We start from the raw sequence: 18,507 nt of genomic DNA on the forward strand, positions 1-18,507 counted from the left end.
AAAGGTGGCAAAATGAACATAGACTACTAAAGAAGTACACGTAACCTCTCCCTTTCGAAAATCCTCGGCACGCCACTGCCTATGATCGTGATTTTAATTTTTCGAAGACGAAGGGAAAATTGGGATGAGAAGGGAAATTTTTTTACCTTCAATAGGGAAATTGTGTTTTGTTTGTGACAACACTGACGCAGTCTGTATGCATCCATAATACTTCTATATTCCTTGTGTATCCATAACCACATGCACCAAGTAAACAAATATACAGCACGTAATGTAATTTTAGATTACATTATGACTGTTGATAATTTACACAAAGTTGGCCCCTTTGGTTTATTTGACTTTTTCCCCCCTTACTAGCAAGTACCATCAATACGATGGGACCAAACCAAACATTTGTTCTTGTGGAGGGATTCCCCGGAATTCCAAAGTGATTCGTCCATCAGTTGTGACCTGCCCGTTGGACCTAACTACAACTTTCACTTCTAAAAATAGCGGGTAAGAGGCAAAGAGAAAAAGTATACTGTCTATTATAGGTTCGTTGCTATTTAGTACGTGTTTAGTACTGTACTTCCAGCGAATGCAGTAAGTGATGGGTACGGAAACTATTTGAGTGGAAATGTAATATTATCGACGATCATGAATTCGAGTGGTAACAGTTTCATAGATCGGAGACACATTAAAATAGAATATTTTGTGTTTCGCATGGGTCGTACTTTCCAATTGTGTATTGCGGAACATAGTTCAAGGCGCCATTATGGGTTTTACACGAAAACAAACTCAATTTGGCAACAGTTTCATAAATCGGAGACACGGTTCTTCAATTTTACACAAGAAACTACTTACGGAAATTAGTTTCTCCAAGGTTTACAACGTTCGTCGAGGTATTTTCTTTCATCGTGGGATGTATTTTGTTACGTTCCCCGGATTATTCTCAATGGAACAACTTACTTTTATTCCTCAACGGCGAGCCTGAGACTTATCAGCCTACTATGAAGCCCTCAGGTTGTGGGAAATTCAGATAAGGATATGCTTACGTAAACCATAATAACTCGCACAGAAAATATATTTAGAAGTCAGTTAATGTTAATATATTACACTTGCACTCGCAATTAAACTCCTTATTAGAAACAAAATTGTATTAAGATCATAATTGTTCTTCACTACACAAATTACCACATTCACATTTCCAAAATCACTTCCATAATTCCTGCAACATCCATAATAATATCTCGCACCTCACAACCCCAATCAAATGTTTTAAGGTTAGTCCATAACTATAACAGACTACCCAATGGAAGAAAACCAATTACATCATAATAGACCATTAACATATTAAACATATCAAACACTTAAAATGATACAATAAGTGGGTGCGTATCAATTTGACCGGGAAATGGCGTATTTTTCAAGAGAAATATCTCACTGACGTAAATTTGCTTTTGCTTTCATTTGCTTGCCTTAGGACAATCAGATGCTGTGTACGTTTGATGACATAAGCCCCTGTCAGTGTTTCAACCCCCCTTTTTTTACTATGCTTGCCTAACATAACCAAACCTAACCTAACCTTATCGGAAATGCTTTGTGGGCTATCCGTGAATGGTTCGTTGGGCTATCGGTCAGCTACCGTGCGTAATGTATAATTTCCACCGGTGACGAACACGATAGTAGGTATTTTTCGGTGCAGAAGGTTGAAACACTGCATACCCACAACATGAGTCAAGATGTGCCTGCCATATTGTGTGTTCCGGAAGCAAAGAAAGGAATAAGATAGTACTCAGAATGTGAAAAATTGGGTAAATATGTGATATAGCTTGGATGGATTTCTTCAAATTTACAGGAGAAAGTACTTACTGAAATGAGTTTCTTTAGCATTCTGGACGTTCTTCCAGGTATTTTCTTTCACGGTAAGTAAAAACTTCGTAGTTCAATGCTGCCGAACAAGAATTAATTACTTTTTATGTAAGAAACTTGCATTGCCTGCCATATTATGCCGTTGTTTCCATTGTGTGCGTGCAGATGGCGAGAGCGTTGAAAGTCATGCGATCTCTGCAGGGTTTCCAAACGTGCCCACGTAAGTTAAAACCTGCAATTTCAGAGTATTTTCAATGCCTTCTTTTTACGAAAATTTCTATTTTTAACTATGTTCGCCGTGCTTCCTTTTTTCGATGAATTTAGGGGTGAAATGAGTGCTAATGGAACCTAACCTAACCTTGTGTGAATGGTTTGTGGGGCTATCCGTGGATGGTTTGTGGGATAGTCCCATGAAGCATTTTTGATAAGGTTAGGTTAGGTTTGGTTACGTTAGGCAAGCATAGTAAAAAAAGGGGGGGTTGAAACACTGACAGGGGCTTAGGTCAACAAACGTATGCATCATCGGATTGTCGTAAGGCAAGCAAATGAAAGCAATGGCAATTTTGCGTCAGTGAGATATTTCTCTTGAAAAATACGTCATTTCCTGGTCAAATATATTCCACAGTGAAAGAAAATACCTTGACGAACGTTGTAAACCTTGGAGAAACTCATTTCCGTAAGTAGATTCTTTTGTAAAATTGAAGAAATGTGTCTCCGATGTATGAAAATGTTACCATTCTGGTAATAAAACAATGCTTGTGGTGCATATATATAACAACGGTGAAATTATTTGCAGGGCATTTTACTTCAAAGTAGAAACATTGAAATGTTGACATATAAATTTGGTATCGTAAAACACAATTCCAGCGCTGGAATGACATTGTATGAACGGCAGATTACATAATTTGGCTCCAGAAAGATCGGATTTCGAGTTTTAGAAACCATTATTTCACAAGAAATTTATTTCATGAAAATGTAACATGCGGTAAGCAAAAGTAATGAATGACGAGAATGGTGAATGATACGTTACATGTATTTTTATAAATAACCGAGACCGTTAGAATCGAATCATTTAAGAAATTGGTGAAGATATAAACATTATTTAATATTGAAAAAAAGAGAACGTTTACCCACTGTACCCCCTCGAGAATTACGTCGATTATTTTTAATCGACAGATTTCAATGTTTTAAGTAATGTAAAAGTTGTTCCAGCAGGTAACAGTTTGTTATATCGGAGACACATTAAAATCGGATATTTTGTGTTTCGGATGGTTCGTACTTACCAATTGTGTATTGCGGAACGTAGTTCAAGGTGCCATTATGCTTTTTACACGAAAACTAACACAATTTTTCACATACAGTGTTTTTTTTTTTTTATTCCTTTCTTCGCTTCTGTAACACACAATATGGCGCACATTTTGACTCACGTTATGCTTATGCAGAGTTTCCAACCTTCTTCACCGAAAAATACCTACTATCGTGTTAGTCACCAGTCGAAATTGTACATTGTGCACGGGTAGCTGACTGATAGCCCCACGAACCATTCATGGAAAGCCCCACAAACCATTCACAGATAGCCCCACAAACCATTATGCATGGTAGCTGATGGATAGCCCCACGAACCATTTCCGATAAGGTTTGGTTAGGCAAGCATAGTGAAAAAAAAGGGGTTGAAAGCACTGACAGGGGCTTACATCATCAAACGTATGCAGCATGCAATTCTAGCGAAAGCAATGGCAATTGTGCGTCAGTGAGATATTTATCTTGAAAAATACATGATTTCCCAGTCAAATATATTCCACGATGAAAGAAAATACCTCGACGAATGTTGGAAAGCTTGGAGAAACTCTTTTCCGTAAGTAGTTTCTTCTGTAAAAATGAAGAAATGTGTCTCCGATATAACGAACTGTTACCCATAACAATCATAACCTAACTATGTAAAATTATAACTGCTGTTCTGGAAAATCATTTTGGGTGCTATATTCACTTGCGTAAAGCCTTCGGGCTATTCTGCTTCACAGTAAAGTAACATGCTAAGGTAACAGATGTACTTTACTTCACAATAACACATTTCCGAGACATAAAATCAACTGAAAACGTTCATAAACAACAAAAATCTTCATAAACCATGAGTGTACCAACTTAAGAAGCTGGAGTGTGGAGTCTAAATTACCTCACCTTTTCCATGTTTTTCTTCGTAGGCTGCTCAGTCTAACTTCAAAATAACCGGTGGTGTCTTTTGAAGCCCAAGTTCCTTTTGTTTTATTGCGATTTCATCATGCTACGGATGCAATTTTTACATGGTGTGATTTCGATGTACATCTGTTAACACATACTGCGGAGTTTTAGTGATTATTTCCGGGTTTGTTCAATATATGCTTTCGTGGTTAGGTTAGGTTTCGTTCCCTTAGCATTAAAATAAAGTCCCTAATTGCATTCTACTAGGGTTCCAATTTACTTTTACTTAATTCCCATGCTTCTACGATGTTTACTGTCGCTTGTCGACGGAGAATATCTTGTTCATGAGAAGTGCGTAAGGTAATTTTCAAGTTTTTTTTTTTTCAACATAAATAACTTTTTTGAGTCCAAACAGTGCTCATTACTTTAAGGAAGATTCAAATTTCGTGTGACAATGATTTCCAAAATTCTACGATAATTAGTCTTTGTGCTGGAGAAATCATAAAACAATCTGAACCGTTACCGTTGTTAGGTTAGTCGAAATGTTTGGTCTCACTCTCAAAATAAATATTTATTTTTGCACTTGTGATGATACTAACCTTAGGCAGATGATGCTTAATGTTTCTTTCTAAATGGTAGAAAATTGAATTCCCAGGTAGGCCTGCGTTCTCAGGGATATTCCACGAAAAGTGGCTACTCCATGTAAATAACAAAATGAGTTAATATGGAAATTATTATTGTTTTTAATTGCATTAAGGTTTAGATGTTTGTGAATGCATATAATTTCCACATTTCACGATAAAATTTGCTACATTTTGAAAGTAGAGGAATTTACAGGATTCTTGGTGTTAAACCTGATGGTAAGAGACCAGTAGGTAGACCAAGACGAAGATAGAGGGATAATGTTGAGATGGACCTAAAGGAAATTGGTAGGGATGGAAAAGAGTATATAGGTCTTGCTCAGGATAGGGACAGATGGACGGCCTGTGTTGCTGCAGCCATGAACGTTCGCGTTTAAGAAGGCTAGAGAGTTAGTTAGTTAGTTACATTTTTAAAGTGTCATACATGTAATGCACTTTTTTAACCCGGTATCTGTTGCGCTTGCTGTAGTCACATCGCAGGTGAGCGCGACGGTCACCCTTGCTTTTCAGGCGTATTTCTCCGTATTTTAATTTTTTAAATTTTATTTTTTGTTCTTGTATTGATCTGTTTATTATAATCCTTCTTATTTATTACATTTTTGTTTCAAAATGTGTTTTTTTGTTTTGTTTTCAAACTGCGTAGTATACATCGTCGAAGCCAACAAGTCTCGGCGTTAACAAAAAGTGCATGTTCCTCTGAGGTAGTTCCAACTGATCTCCAGAAATCTGATATGATATAAAATCGCTGCGACACTTTATGAATTTGTATTAACACGACAAGAACATATAGGTCCAAAAGCTCACTAGAAACAGGATAGACCTATTGACTAAATATTGCACAAATGTAAGGAAAAATATATATAACGTAATCGGTTGCATGTGAGCTCTGCGCTCACTCTGACACTATTTCCAAACAATGGTCTCTCTGCTGTTTACGTCATCTCATAAAAATGTGATCAGGTCGCTCGTGAAACTCTAAAAGTTAACTAGAGAGCACCACAGGCCAATATTTTAAATACTGTTAAAATGGCACTTCACTAAAATTGAAAGTGAGCATAGCACTCACCCACGACCGATCGTGGGTTAGTGCTTTTCGTACATTCAGCTTATGCCACCATACTCAAGTTTTTTTTTTCATTTTTAGCAGACACCACAAAGTACTTCATAATTCTATAAAATCAGTTCATTATGAATATTTTAATCCAGTCTTATGTCTAAAACGTTAAATTTTTGTGTCTAAAATGCCACACATGTAACGCTCTCATGTTTTTCCTATTTGTTCATAAAAATAAAATATTTCATGTCACTTGTTACAAGAAATGTAGCTGTGAAAAATATGTACAAAAATAATTCTCCTCAAAAATCTAATAAATATACTGCAGGTAATGTAAATTTTTGAGTTTGGAAAAGCTATTTTAATTAATTATTTATGTATTCTGTACCTAACAGGCTCTTCAAATGCCATTGAACTGTTGGTAATTTTGTAGATGGTTGCCAATTGCTTACAGAGACAGAACCATGAGGCGCATCATACTCAGTGATGAAGATGGCTCCCTCTTCAACCAGCCATTGATGCCAGAGTTGTACGACATCATAACAAAATGCAAAAGTGAAATAAACAAAATGCTTGCAGATCAGGTTTGCACTTCTTCTCTCTTATACAATCTACCATTTATATTAACCCTTTCCATATGAGCGACATGCATAACCTGACGTTGCACTATACTGTGTATGCTTTTAGAAGGAACATGAGTTCAGCCAATACGCAACCAGTGCTTTGCGCTGCCATACTAACTGCTAGCAGAAAGGAAAAATGGAATACGCAGTGTCCAATGTTCAACTATTTTTTTTATTTATGTAATGCATACTAGGGATGGCCAGATCCGGATCCGGTTGGTTCTTTCGGATCCGGATCCGTTTTGCCATCCACATGCGCTTCTTTCGAAAGTAAGAATGTGTTTATAACATATTGTTACCTGCTAATATACATACTCGTATATATATAATATACATACATACACATGTGTATATATAGTGTGTGTGCACGCGTGCGCAATTTGTAATTAATTAATACACTTACAAGGGGTCAAATGCCCACTTAAATTTGTCCTCATCTTGACATTTGAGTGGGTTTTGCCACGTGAAACCCTTTTTTAGCTGAAACAAAAAAAAAACACGTATTTCTTCCTTTGGGCCAGTTTATACACACACCTGCCAAGTATCATGGAAATCGGAGGGGGGCACAGGGGTCAGATCTTTACTTCAATTTGTTCTCATCTTGACATTTGACGGGGTTTTGCCCCCTAAAGCCGTTTTTTTAGCTGAAACAAAAAAAATGCATATTTCTTCTATTGGGCCCCACTATACACCTGCCAAGTTTCATGGAAATCGGAGGGGGACACTTGGATAACCACACTTGTTAGTCTTACACTTTGTAATTATATAACACTGAATATATTATAATGTTTTATTTTAATTTTTAAAACTGTAACTGTAGAAAAATTGTATAATTTTTGTATAACATTTCTATCTTGTTATAGGTGTTAAAGGTTTCATCCTGGAATGGAATGTCTCACATTTATGTGTGTTTCCATTTTCAATACATTCAAATGAAAAATCACAAAATCACCTCTGATATTTTATGTTAAACAAGTAAGATTATTTTTGTGCACGAGTGTGTTAGCCGATGCGTAGCAAAGTATTTTAGGAACAACACTTGAAAAAAATTATTGTAGGACTAACTAATGAAAAATTTCTTTGTAATCGAAGATCATAATACCTTTTAAGGTGTGGTAATATTATTATGGGATTGAGATACGAAACTCTCGGATCCGGATCCAGATCCGAAACTTTCGGATCCGTTTGGCCATCCCTAATGCATACACAGTATATATGAGTATAGTGAATATTTCTACTCAGGATTATAATATCATATCACTGCAGCATATAAGAACTCAGATTTGCAATGTTGGAGAACGCCCATGACAATGAAGGGTCATTGTGTATATTGAGACGAATTTAACACTTGTTGTTTTACCAAGACACAACAACTCAGCTGTGCTCTCATGGTGGAAACAGAAAAAACAGATGGCAGAAAAAAACAAAACAAAGTGCTCCCCTGTGCTTAGCACCATGCCATGAAGTCATATAAGGGGTGTGGGCGTAACGCCAGACACTTTGGTGATCCAGTTGTGAGTGGGGGTGATGTGATCAGCATCATGCCCCTGACCGCCTTTAGCCCCCAGGGTTTCCCCCAGGCACTCAGTGATTCGACGCTGGGTGGGCGCTGGGCCCGCTTCCAACGTTAGAAAAGTTCCCGGATTTGAACTGGCCGGGGATCGAACCCGGGACCTTTAGCATGGTAGTCAGATGCGTTACCGACCGAGCCACCACGAAAGGGTAATTGTAATTGTCTGGGTGTGTTGAGACGTGTTGCTTTCCAGTGTTTCTTCAAGAAACGATAACTCCTGCTGCAGGCAACGGAAATTTATGGGACTTTTGCAGTCAGGTTCAAAATGTCTTGTTCCATCTTATGGTGAATCTTAAAGTGGCGAATTTTATGAAAACTGCTTGCACGCAAGAAAAATACGCAACACAGCATTTAAGTTGCACACAGCAGTTTCTAACTGTACAACGTTGCACTCTCATAGGCTGGTCACCACGGACAGAATCTGTGTGGCCCTGCCCGGTAACAGCCCGTGATGGCCAGTCCCTACCTACCGACTGCCAGTCATTGTAGATTTTCTATGACTGTGTTATGGTACTCATTTGTAGCCCTCCAATTTCCTCACAATGTAGTATTATTTATAGCAATTATTTTATTTGTTAGGTTTTTATGTTTTGTTTCTCAACGTGATGGCTGACCAAAAGTCCCAGACACAGGCCAAAATCTCAGGAGCCAAATTGCTATGATATCCCCGGGAGAATTTGAACCTGTGTACATCCCAAAGCATATGCCTTAGACTGCACGCCCACTTTGGGGGACACCCATCATAGAAATAAGATGCGCGATGTCACTATAAAATTTTATTGTCGATGAATGACGGGCTACTGTTGCACTGCAAATTGTGTTTACATGTGCACCTCTTTCAAATTCCAACCCATAGATGTCACATTTTCTTCATTGCCGAATTAAACTTCTACTCATGCAGAATTAAGCTGCGCATTATACGGAGCGATCCATTGAAGTGTAGACCTCTTTGTCGGTGTTTGCGGTATCAGCATGCAAGATGCTCGCAACCGTATGTCGCCACTGTAGATTATCTGTGAATCAAGCATGCAAGTTTCCGTAACTAGTTTAAAGACCAATTTATGAAAGAAGGTGCTGAAACTGGCTGCCTTCGTTGTCCACACATTTTTGACACCTCCTCATGAAGTTACCCATAACTCGCTGCAGTTCCCGTGGATTAATGTTGGGAATTTCTTGCAGATGTTACGTTTCAGTTCTTCCAGGGTGTGTTGATTTGACTTGTATATGGCATTTTTTAATCTACCCCAGAGATAAATATCACATGGAACTTATGGACCCAGGAATCTTGTTTCAAATCACCTTTGAACTTCACGTGCCAATTGAGTTAACACATATGTATCATAAATAAATACACGCTGTGCGTTAGAAAACATTTGCTGAGCCATAACACACTTTTGCGGTTGAATACACTAGAAAAAACACAATACGTAAGAAGCACCCTGTCACTTGTCTGTCTCGTCTCTACTTTCAGCTTACGTTAGTAAGTGTCTTAATCAAGATGTATGAAAAATGTGTACACATCGAAGATGACTAGTTTGAACACATCCTTTTATAAATTTTGGAAGTAAATCACTTTTTAAAATAATTACGAAAGCTGTTGTGTTCTTGGTTCATTGACACTCTACGATGCCAACAACAGCCATGGGTGCCTCGCCTGATGATAGCGCAAAAACTGATGTGGCGGTCTACACCTCTATGGATCACATTTTGTTATGTATTGAAAATTTGTTTTCAGCAACTTTTATTACAATGCTTAATGTCTTTTGCTTTGAAAATAATTATTTCAGAGAAAAAAAATCATAAATGTAAGGAAATTTATACAAAATGTAAAGTATTATATATCAGAGAATGTAGTACGTGTTGTAGATTTCAGAAAGAATTGTTAAATAATGACACTCTTAGCAATGTATTTTGTATGATTTTTTTTTAAAAAAACAGCCAGACAACTAGTAAAACTAGGTATTTTCATGCTCATCTGGTTAGGTTAAAAATGCCTTATTTTGTTTCTTTCCTTGGTTGTTTTGTACTGTACTTGTTACCTGTAAGTATATGGTACAGTGTAGGTTCATAACCTCAGCAGCCAAGTATATGAAGTGAATGAGTCATGGTTTTTAATAATATATAAGCAAGAAAAAAAAACTTTTTTTACCATTATTTAATCTCTACATAGTGCAAGATGGGGAATACAACTTCAGTCTTTAGGACATGTACTGTACATGTACCTAAACAATTCATAAAACCAAACATTCATTTGTAAAATTCAAGTACTTGAAAGTTCCCAAAGTACTTTGGGTTCTGCTTGACTAGAGTAATTTGTCAGAATTTTTTTGAGGGAGGGGCCAACCAAACATTCAAAATTATATCAAGTTACTCAATTAACTATTGAGTAAGGGCAAATGAACATTGAAAATTTTATGAACATAATGCCAAATATGAAATTAATATCATGTTATTCCTCTTGTAATTTACAGTACTTGCAAGCATTTAAACACATGTTTTATCTCTTTTCTTTTTTTTTGTAATAAACACATGTCTGATGAAGAGAGTGTGTTTTCTCCCGAATAATTGCATCAAGAAAATGTGTAAATTCTTGTAACAATCGTAAACTACACAAGAAATAATTGTACAATGCATTTAATGTAACATACACATACAAGAATTACAGTGTAACCTCGATTTTACGTTCCCAGATTTTACATTTTCGAGCATTAAGTTTTTTCAGCTTGTTCCCCTGAAAAACATAAAATCGAGGTTCCACTGTATTTTCATGGTAATTTATAAATATTCTTCCTAACCTTCATGAGGAGAGTAGGCTTTTTATTATAGGGTTAGATAAATAAGGGGTGTCCAGTCACCATGGTGCCTGAAAATTTTCACCTGGTGCCGGAATTTTGAAGTTCACATATGGAAATTTTCTTTACCTTTTTTTAAAAGAAAAACTAGAAGTACACCATATGTTTTTTTTCATGTTTGTATTTTTTCTGTATCATGTGTATTATTAAATCAGAATAATAAACATGCCATATCAATTTTTGCACTGTTGATGGGTGAAATTTAAAACCTAGAGCAATATGATAGAGTCTGCCATATATTAGAATGTATTGCATAGTTATTCATGCTGTTACCAGTAGAGCCCTCTTTAGGAAAGCCGCTGCAGTCCAAGAAGTACTTTTAATCCAATCTCATATTAATTAATAAATTAAATGTTTTAGAATCACATTTTGAAATGTGTAATTTTATCTTATTTGGATTCATGGCTTGCATAGCCCATATTAAAATAAGAGATCATGTTTCATAAGGATTATTGTTTAATTCTAGCTCTCATCTCTTACTTAAATTTTTCGTGCATAATCTTTCCATTCTATAATGTTATGTTAATATTTTATTTTTTTCCCTAGTCTGCTGGGTTTTGGATACGGTTCATAGTTACATTCAAGTCCTGTGCTACGAAAGGTGGATACGTTTTCCCAGATGCCCGTCGCAAAGCAAATGCCGACGAGGTTTTCATACGATTAGTGAAAATACTGACAGGAAAAAAGTAAGTACCAGCATGGTAGTAATTTTTAAAATGTATCTTAAGATCTATTGTGTTTCTGCCACATGATGTTTAAACAATGTATAAATGAAAAATAAATATGCTGACCAAGGCAGTAATTTATTTTATTATAAACATAAACTAAACGTAACGTTTCAACCTTCTAGCAAGGTCTTCTTCAGACTCTGTAAGTACAAAAGTTTATGTTTTTAATAAAATAAATTACTGCCTTGGTCAGCATATTTATTTTTTCATAATCATGGAAACAAGGCCTAATGTTTCAGTCTTGATGAAGTGTTCATTCTTTATTTTCCATTTTTCATTGACTGTATTTTGTTTTTACCCTTGTGTATTATACAGGGTGCCTACCAGTCTGCATATCCTTTAAAAGTCAAAGAATTTACTTTTTGTGGAAAAAAAAAAACATTTGTTTTTGTAGCAGTGCACTTGATGTATATTTTTGAACAAAGAAAAGGAGAAGCAAGTAATTTTTAATTTGTTGTGAAGGAACTATGCTTCAGTTTGATATAATCAGTAGTTATGATACAAATTGCATTAAATACTCTAGGACAGTGGTTCTCAAACTGTGGTACGCATAACCCCAGGGGGACACGAAAGACTTGAAGGGGGTATGCGATCAGCTCAGAAGAGAAATGTCGAGAATACCCACACGCAGTAGCGGATGCTGCCTATTTGCGCACTCGCATGTGCACACCTAAATAAATGTTCAATGTAATTGATTTTTATTATATTTATCTATTGAAAGCCATTTCTTCAAAACAGCAAATGTTCCCAGGCCACACAACCGTCCATTTACTTCCTTACGTCAGCTTTTCTATCTTTGTAACTCGCGTCGAATGGGCCAGCATGAACAGTTGAACACAATTGGGAAGTGTACACAGCTGCTCATCGAAATGGCACTGTGTTCGACGGTGTGTAGAGGAAGCAGAAAGGCTCTTATGGCTTGGATCAAGGGCTTTTAGACTCGCTTCGCACAAAGAAATGTGACATACGAGGGGCGATCAGGTTGCTCCGACCCTAACATAGAAGGAATGATGTCACGATTGATTTTTTATTTTGTTATTGTTTAGTGATCCTTAATATGCTTTCAATCTGAATTGCAAGTCTGAGTAGCGTACAGTTTTCTTTTTACAGGGGTTTAACTGAGTGAAGTTGTGTCAAATGTGCCAGAATGGAGAAAACTGAGGTGAGAGCGGTGATCAAATATTTTGTGAAGAAGAAGTGGACGGTATCCAAAATTCATGAGGACTTGGTGGATACATTAGGGGACACTGCTCCTTCATACAGTATGGTGAAGAGATGGTGTCATGAGTTTCATTGTGGGAGAGAGTCGTATGAGGAGGAACATGCAGGTGGAGCACCAAAAACTGTCATGACGACCGAAAACATTATCAAAGTCCACGATATCGTGCTGAAGGATCGTCGAGTCACTGTCCGTCATGTTGCTGAGATGTGTGGCCTGTCATATGGCACTGTGCAACACATAATTACCCAGGAATTGCAAATGAAAAAAAATGCTGCAAGATGGGTCCCTCGAAACCTCACCCCAGATCAGAAGCGCACCCGAGTGCTCATCAGTCAAGAACTTCTTGACAAGTTTCGTGCTGATATAGACGATTTCCTTGCCCGATTTGTAACTATGGATGAAACATGGGTCCATCACTTCGACCCAGAAACAAAATCACAAAACATAGAGTGGAAACACCTACATTCTCCACCAACGAAGAAGTTCTAGGTGCAAACGTCAGCCTAGAAGGTAATGGCCTCAATTTTCTCGGACTGCAAGTGTGTCCTTCTTCTGGACTATCTACAAAGAGGCCAAACCATCACTGGCACATACTACAGTGACCTAATCAAGAAATTACGTGATTCAATCACGAAAAAGAGGCGTGGGATGTTGACTCGCGGTGTGCTTCTTCACCAGGACAATGCACCTGTCCACACCTCATGCATTGCGAGGGCCGCTGCCCAACCCAACCTATTCCCCAGATTTGGCCCCCAGTGATTTCCATTTGTTCAAACATTTGAAGAATGACATTCGTGGGCAAAAATTTTCTGATGATTCTGACGTGATAAGGGCTGTGGACTCATGGTTGGTGGACCAGTCTAAAGAATTTTTTTTGCAAGGTATCCACGCGTTGTAGCACCGATGGGAGAAGTGCATTGGAGTTGCAGGGGAGTATGTTGAAAAATAAAATAAAAATTGAAACCCTATTGCTGCTCTTTCTATGTTAGGGTCAGAGCAACCTGATCGCCCCTCGTAGTAGCTACGGACATGCGCTGTTCCCTCTTCGTCATGTAGTGTTGCAATCTTTCCACTCCTTGCTGTGTGAGGGAATTCAGAACAACCCATGCATCATTGCAAATTGAGGAATTTTTTCCTCAGCAAGGGAAATTTTGATCTCACCTCACGTGGTTCTGAGCAAAGCATTGAAATCCGAATGAGGGGAGGGTGGGAAAGTACTGGGAGAGGGCATGGCATGGCGTGTAGTGACGAGCGTATTCAACCATGCAAGGCTTCATGCGATGAGTGGAATACGTTGATACAGGTGCAGTGCTGGAGAAATAGTTTTATAAAATGTCAGCGGTTTGAATTTAAAACATTCACAATGTCGCACAATGTTGTAGGAATTGGTGCATTTATACACTCTGACTTCAATTTGGAAGTTCAATGAAAATTTCAAATAATCAGAGATAAATCTTTTATTTTTGTCACAGAACAGTCAATCCAATTCTTTATTCAGTGCATACGAGAATCTATAACTTGTACTATTATGTCACTGATTTGAGATAATTTTTGTGAAGGTGCTGGCAAGAACTAGTTGCATTTGATTAGGGTTTCAAGGATCCTCATTACAATGACTAAAGTGACTAAGTACATTAAAAATGGTAATTAACTGAAGTGTAGGATGAAATGTTTATGTGGCATTAAACTTGGGTTTCTGATGGGATATATTTACATTGAAGATAGATAATATACATTATTAAAACATGGCAATTACACAAAATTCTGGCAATATTATTATCCTTTACAAACCATAGCAGTTTATCGGTGTAGCGTTGAGAGTGATTTTATCAGGTCGTCGAATGCTGAATTTTCTACAGGTCACGAAAGAGACCAAACAACACATCTTCTCTCGTGATCGATTAAAAAAATTACTAGGGTATTTTGATTTTGTAATAAACCTTATTTTTTAAAATTTTCATGAAATACAGTATAACTCTGCTATCATCTCATTATTAGGGAAAGGTGCATCATAACTTGCATTGCAAATGTGATCAGCAGAAACGGGCAGGAATAATTGAGTGGGAATAACAACACTCCTTCTGGATGCGAGATCAAGGTGAACACCCATAGACCCAGACCACGAGCCGCCACTGCCCACACGACAACGTTCTTGCTGCAGGTGTGCAGGCTTCACTGTTTCATACTTCATATCTTTAACACTCAACAGGAAAAGAAGATTAATTTTGTCACTGACACTCTCATCTTTGTCTCATGTTTTTTTAAAATAAAATACTCGTTCGAAATCTATAATAGACTAAATTTGGAGCCAAATCTCCACTTTAATGTTTAAGTGCACAACCAGACATCAAGGAACTCTGCTAGCACATCCTTCTCGCTAGAAACTCGGAGAATTTACAATAAAAATTCCAAAATTGTGCTTCACAGTTTGTTTACGAACTTATTTTTGTTCTTTACCCTTTTATCAACAACTCTGGGGAAAATATATGAAAATTAAAGTTTTTTTATGTACTTCTTATCATACAAGTATTTCACATGTTTTTTTATTTTTTTTAACTAATCATAAAGATTGAAAGCATAGGAACATCCAATAAAATATTAAACATAGGATTCTCATGTTTATTTGTTTATCATCTTTCCACATACAACCAGAATGCCATTTTGCTCTATTTCACATACATGCGTCGAACACAGCAAAAATGTCCCACCAATCAGGCAGCCAAAAAATTTCCCCAAGACTCATTATTCGGAGAAAACCTATGGGGGGGAGGGGTACATTAGACGTTTAATTATGACTGGGCTAGGATTTTGATGACCTTTAAATTGCCAAAAAATGCATTTATGACCTAATACATGCAAGAAAATTCCCTATAAACTTAGAAAAATGACCTAAAAATTCTGAAAAATTTAAAACAAATATATAAACTACCAAGAGAAGTTCAAATTACTAATTAACGTTACAGTATCTATCACATGTTAATTGTGTATGGTAGTAGAAGTAAGAAAGTTCATTTTTTGTCATCTTTTACACTTTAAGTACCGAGTTGCAGTACACAACGAAAATCATATGAAAATTTTCAAAAGTGATTAATTGTCGGTTTTCGGACAAGAGAGCCTTGTGCACGGAAAAAATTCTCTCGACTTCCCTTTCAATTCCATAGATTGCAAATTGCTTCCCTGACAAAATGTCCCAATACAGAGCACAAAACTTTGTACCCCTTGTTTTTTTAACAATAATCCATCTGGCAACAATATATCTACTGATAGAGGAGGAAATTACATTGTTGAGCTGAATTGTTACACAACAGCTTGTATCAACAATACTGCACAGAATTTCTTTGTTTTTTCAAACACAGTCATTCAGAACTGCGCTGAAGGCAATAAGACGAGAGTCGTAAACCTCTCTCCTTCAAGGGGTTACATTTGCATGTAAAATGCCCCTTCTTTCACCAAAATGTAGAAAAATGCATAAAATGACTTTTAAAAGGCCGAAAAATGACTTAAATGGTTTAAAAAATTGGTCCAATCTTGATGAAATTTAACTATGGTGCAGGCACAAATATTTTAGAAACAAATCTTAATATTCAGATTTTTAAAATTTGTCAAAAAACCGTTATCATCAATTTTGTGAAACAACTTTTTCTTAGTATTGGGTAGTCCTACAAATACAATGTCTTGCTCACACGGGCTCATTACAGGCGAGGGTGGAAGTGGACCCACCCCTCTTCCTTTCCTTTGACGTCTAAAATGGGGCAACCAGTTCAGGTTATATTCTTGAAAACGAACAAAAACCATATAATAAGTTAAAAAAAAAAAGTGACCCTTCCCCCTTTTCCCAGCTCATTCTCTGCCACTGGTGTGCACAGCAATGTTGATAATTGCAGAATTCAGGTCTTTTTTTTATGCTGTTGTCTGCATAGGAAATATTAACCGTATTATTGTCTGTTGCATGGTAAAGCGTAAAGCAAGGTCATTTCTTTCATGTTTACACTGCTGTTAAAAGTTCCATCTTCGTCAGTTGCGTTATCTTTAAAATGCTGGGATTTTTCTCTTCCGCCACCTGTTGCTCGAACTTCCAGCCAGTCTCCTTGTTTTTAGGATGCAGCTGGCACCTGTGTTTTGTCTAGTGTCTGCAAAGCACTTGCTTGCCGATAACAGCAATGACTCATCCAGGAGGACAGGAAAAGTTGTTGTTTTGAATCTCGCAAAGCTGTTTTGATTTGACGATAACGAAATTCGATCTCCAGAATGGAAAACAAGACTTAAAATAACTTCATGTTCTGCACCTTCTAATAAGCAAAACTGTAAATTTAATACGCATTCGCTTTTCTTCAGAACCATTGTAAAAAAAAAGTGCTCAATATAATAATTGTCGCTGAGACTCATTAAAAAGACATTATTCAAGGGGAAAACTTTTGGAGTAGTGGGGGTTTGACATCGAGAATACTCCTAAATCCAACATTAAATCATCGATTAACGATCTACCATTTTGATATGTGAAAATGCGCAGTTTCATAAAGCTTGTTTTCAGTTCATTTTATGCTGATGGGCTATTCTGGACTAAATATGCAGTTTAAAGTGAAATTCAATTCCAAACCCGAATGATTATTGACTGGGACTGTTTAATGACGTGTCCTAGAATATGCATTGGGTGAAAACAGATCGCAAGTTGCGCGTTTCCTTTTTCACACTGGTTTATAATGCAAGTCAAGGAAGGAGTTTGGACTGCTCCCTTGAAAGGGGTAGGGGGGAAGGTGAATGAAGTTGGTTGAAGCAAAGAAAACGTGACTTTTTTTTACGATGTATTTTACACAGCTGAACCAGAACGAAAATTATAGCTCCTTTTTTTTTTTTTTGTCTGGTGCCTAAAATGCTTCCGCCCAGAGAATGGACTTGGGAAATTCTATTTTTGTCTTTTCTGTCGCAAGTCAGGGAGGGTCACGTGAGCCGCTGAACCAATCGGCTTTGATCAGTTGCCTTGGTGAGGGGAAGTTCTCGTGGTATTCTGCGTTGCCAAGTGTATGCCTGACAGCAAAAGTTCGGGGTTAGTGTATGGTTTGTTTGTGCTTTTTTTTTGTATCTGTGATTTTTATACTGAATTACATGTATCGCAAATACATGAGCGAAATCGGAAGAAAAAAAAAACGTTGTCGGGCATGGTATTCCTCTGCGTGGCCAGGCTCGTGAATTAGTATGTGCAGTGCGAGATTATTTTGAAAAAGAAAGAGAAAATAATGGCCCTTTGCTTCCCTTTAAAAAAGTGATTGGGAGAACAGCAGCGGCTCTGGGAATTAGCAGAACTTCCGTGATGTCCATCGGGAAGGAAAAATCCTGCTTAATGGAGACAGACGTGGCAGCCACAATGTCCACTCCACGTGAGAAACGACCACGGGACAAACCTGTCATCAAACTGGACATGTTTCAGGAGGACGCAATCCGGCAGCATATTTATCGGTATTACGCCAGGAAAGAGCGCCCTACCCTTGGGAAACTAGTGAAATCGTTAAGAGAGGAGGAGTTGTTCAGTGGTGGTAAAACTTCATTGGGGGTGGTGCTGGATAACTTAGGGTTTCGCTGGGGGAAGTTTCGCTGGGGGAAGTACACCGGACGAACTATTTTGATGGAGAGGGAAGACATCGTTGCCTCCCGATGTCGTTTCTTGAGGGCAGTGCGAAATATAAATTTCGAAGACATTGTGTGGGTGGATGAAACCTGGGTTAACGCAGGTCATTCGACCCAGCGAGGGTGGACTGACAACACCACGAAAGGCACGATGCCAGCTCCT

At 37.5% G+C, this 18,507-nt stretch overlaps 1 protein-coding gene across 1 annotated transcript in view; it reads left to right on the plus strand.

Annotated features, from left to right (window-relative positions):
* The first annotated feature begins 231 nt into the window (after positions 1 to 231).
* LOC145996401 (uncharacterized) overlaps positions 232 to 18,507 on the plus strand; it is a 59,224-nt gene continuing 40,948 nt past the window's right edge. Inside the window, exons 1-3 of the mRNA XM_083132849.1 lie at positions 232 to 495; positions 6,120 to 6,308; positions 11,319 to 11,458. Coding sequence (XP_082988975.1) covers positions 6,189 to 6,308; positions 11,319 to 11,458 — 260 coding nt within the window. The 5' untranslated portion in view covers positions 232 to 495; positions 6,120 to 6,188. The remainder of the gene's footprint in view (positions 496 to 6,119; positions 6,309 to 11,318; positions 11,459 to 18,507) is intronic.

This window comes from Lepisma saccharinum, chromosome 12 (genome assembly GCF_977018435.1).
Source record: "Lepisma saccharinum chromosome 12, izLepSacc3.1, whole genome shotgun sequence".
NCBI classification, from domain to species: Eukaryota; Metazoa; Arthropoda; class Insecta; order Zygentoma; family Lepismatidae; genus Lepisma; species Lepisma saccharinum.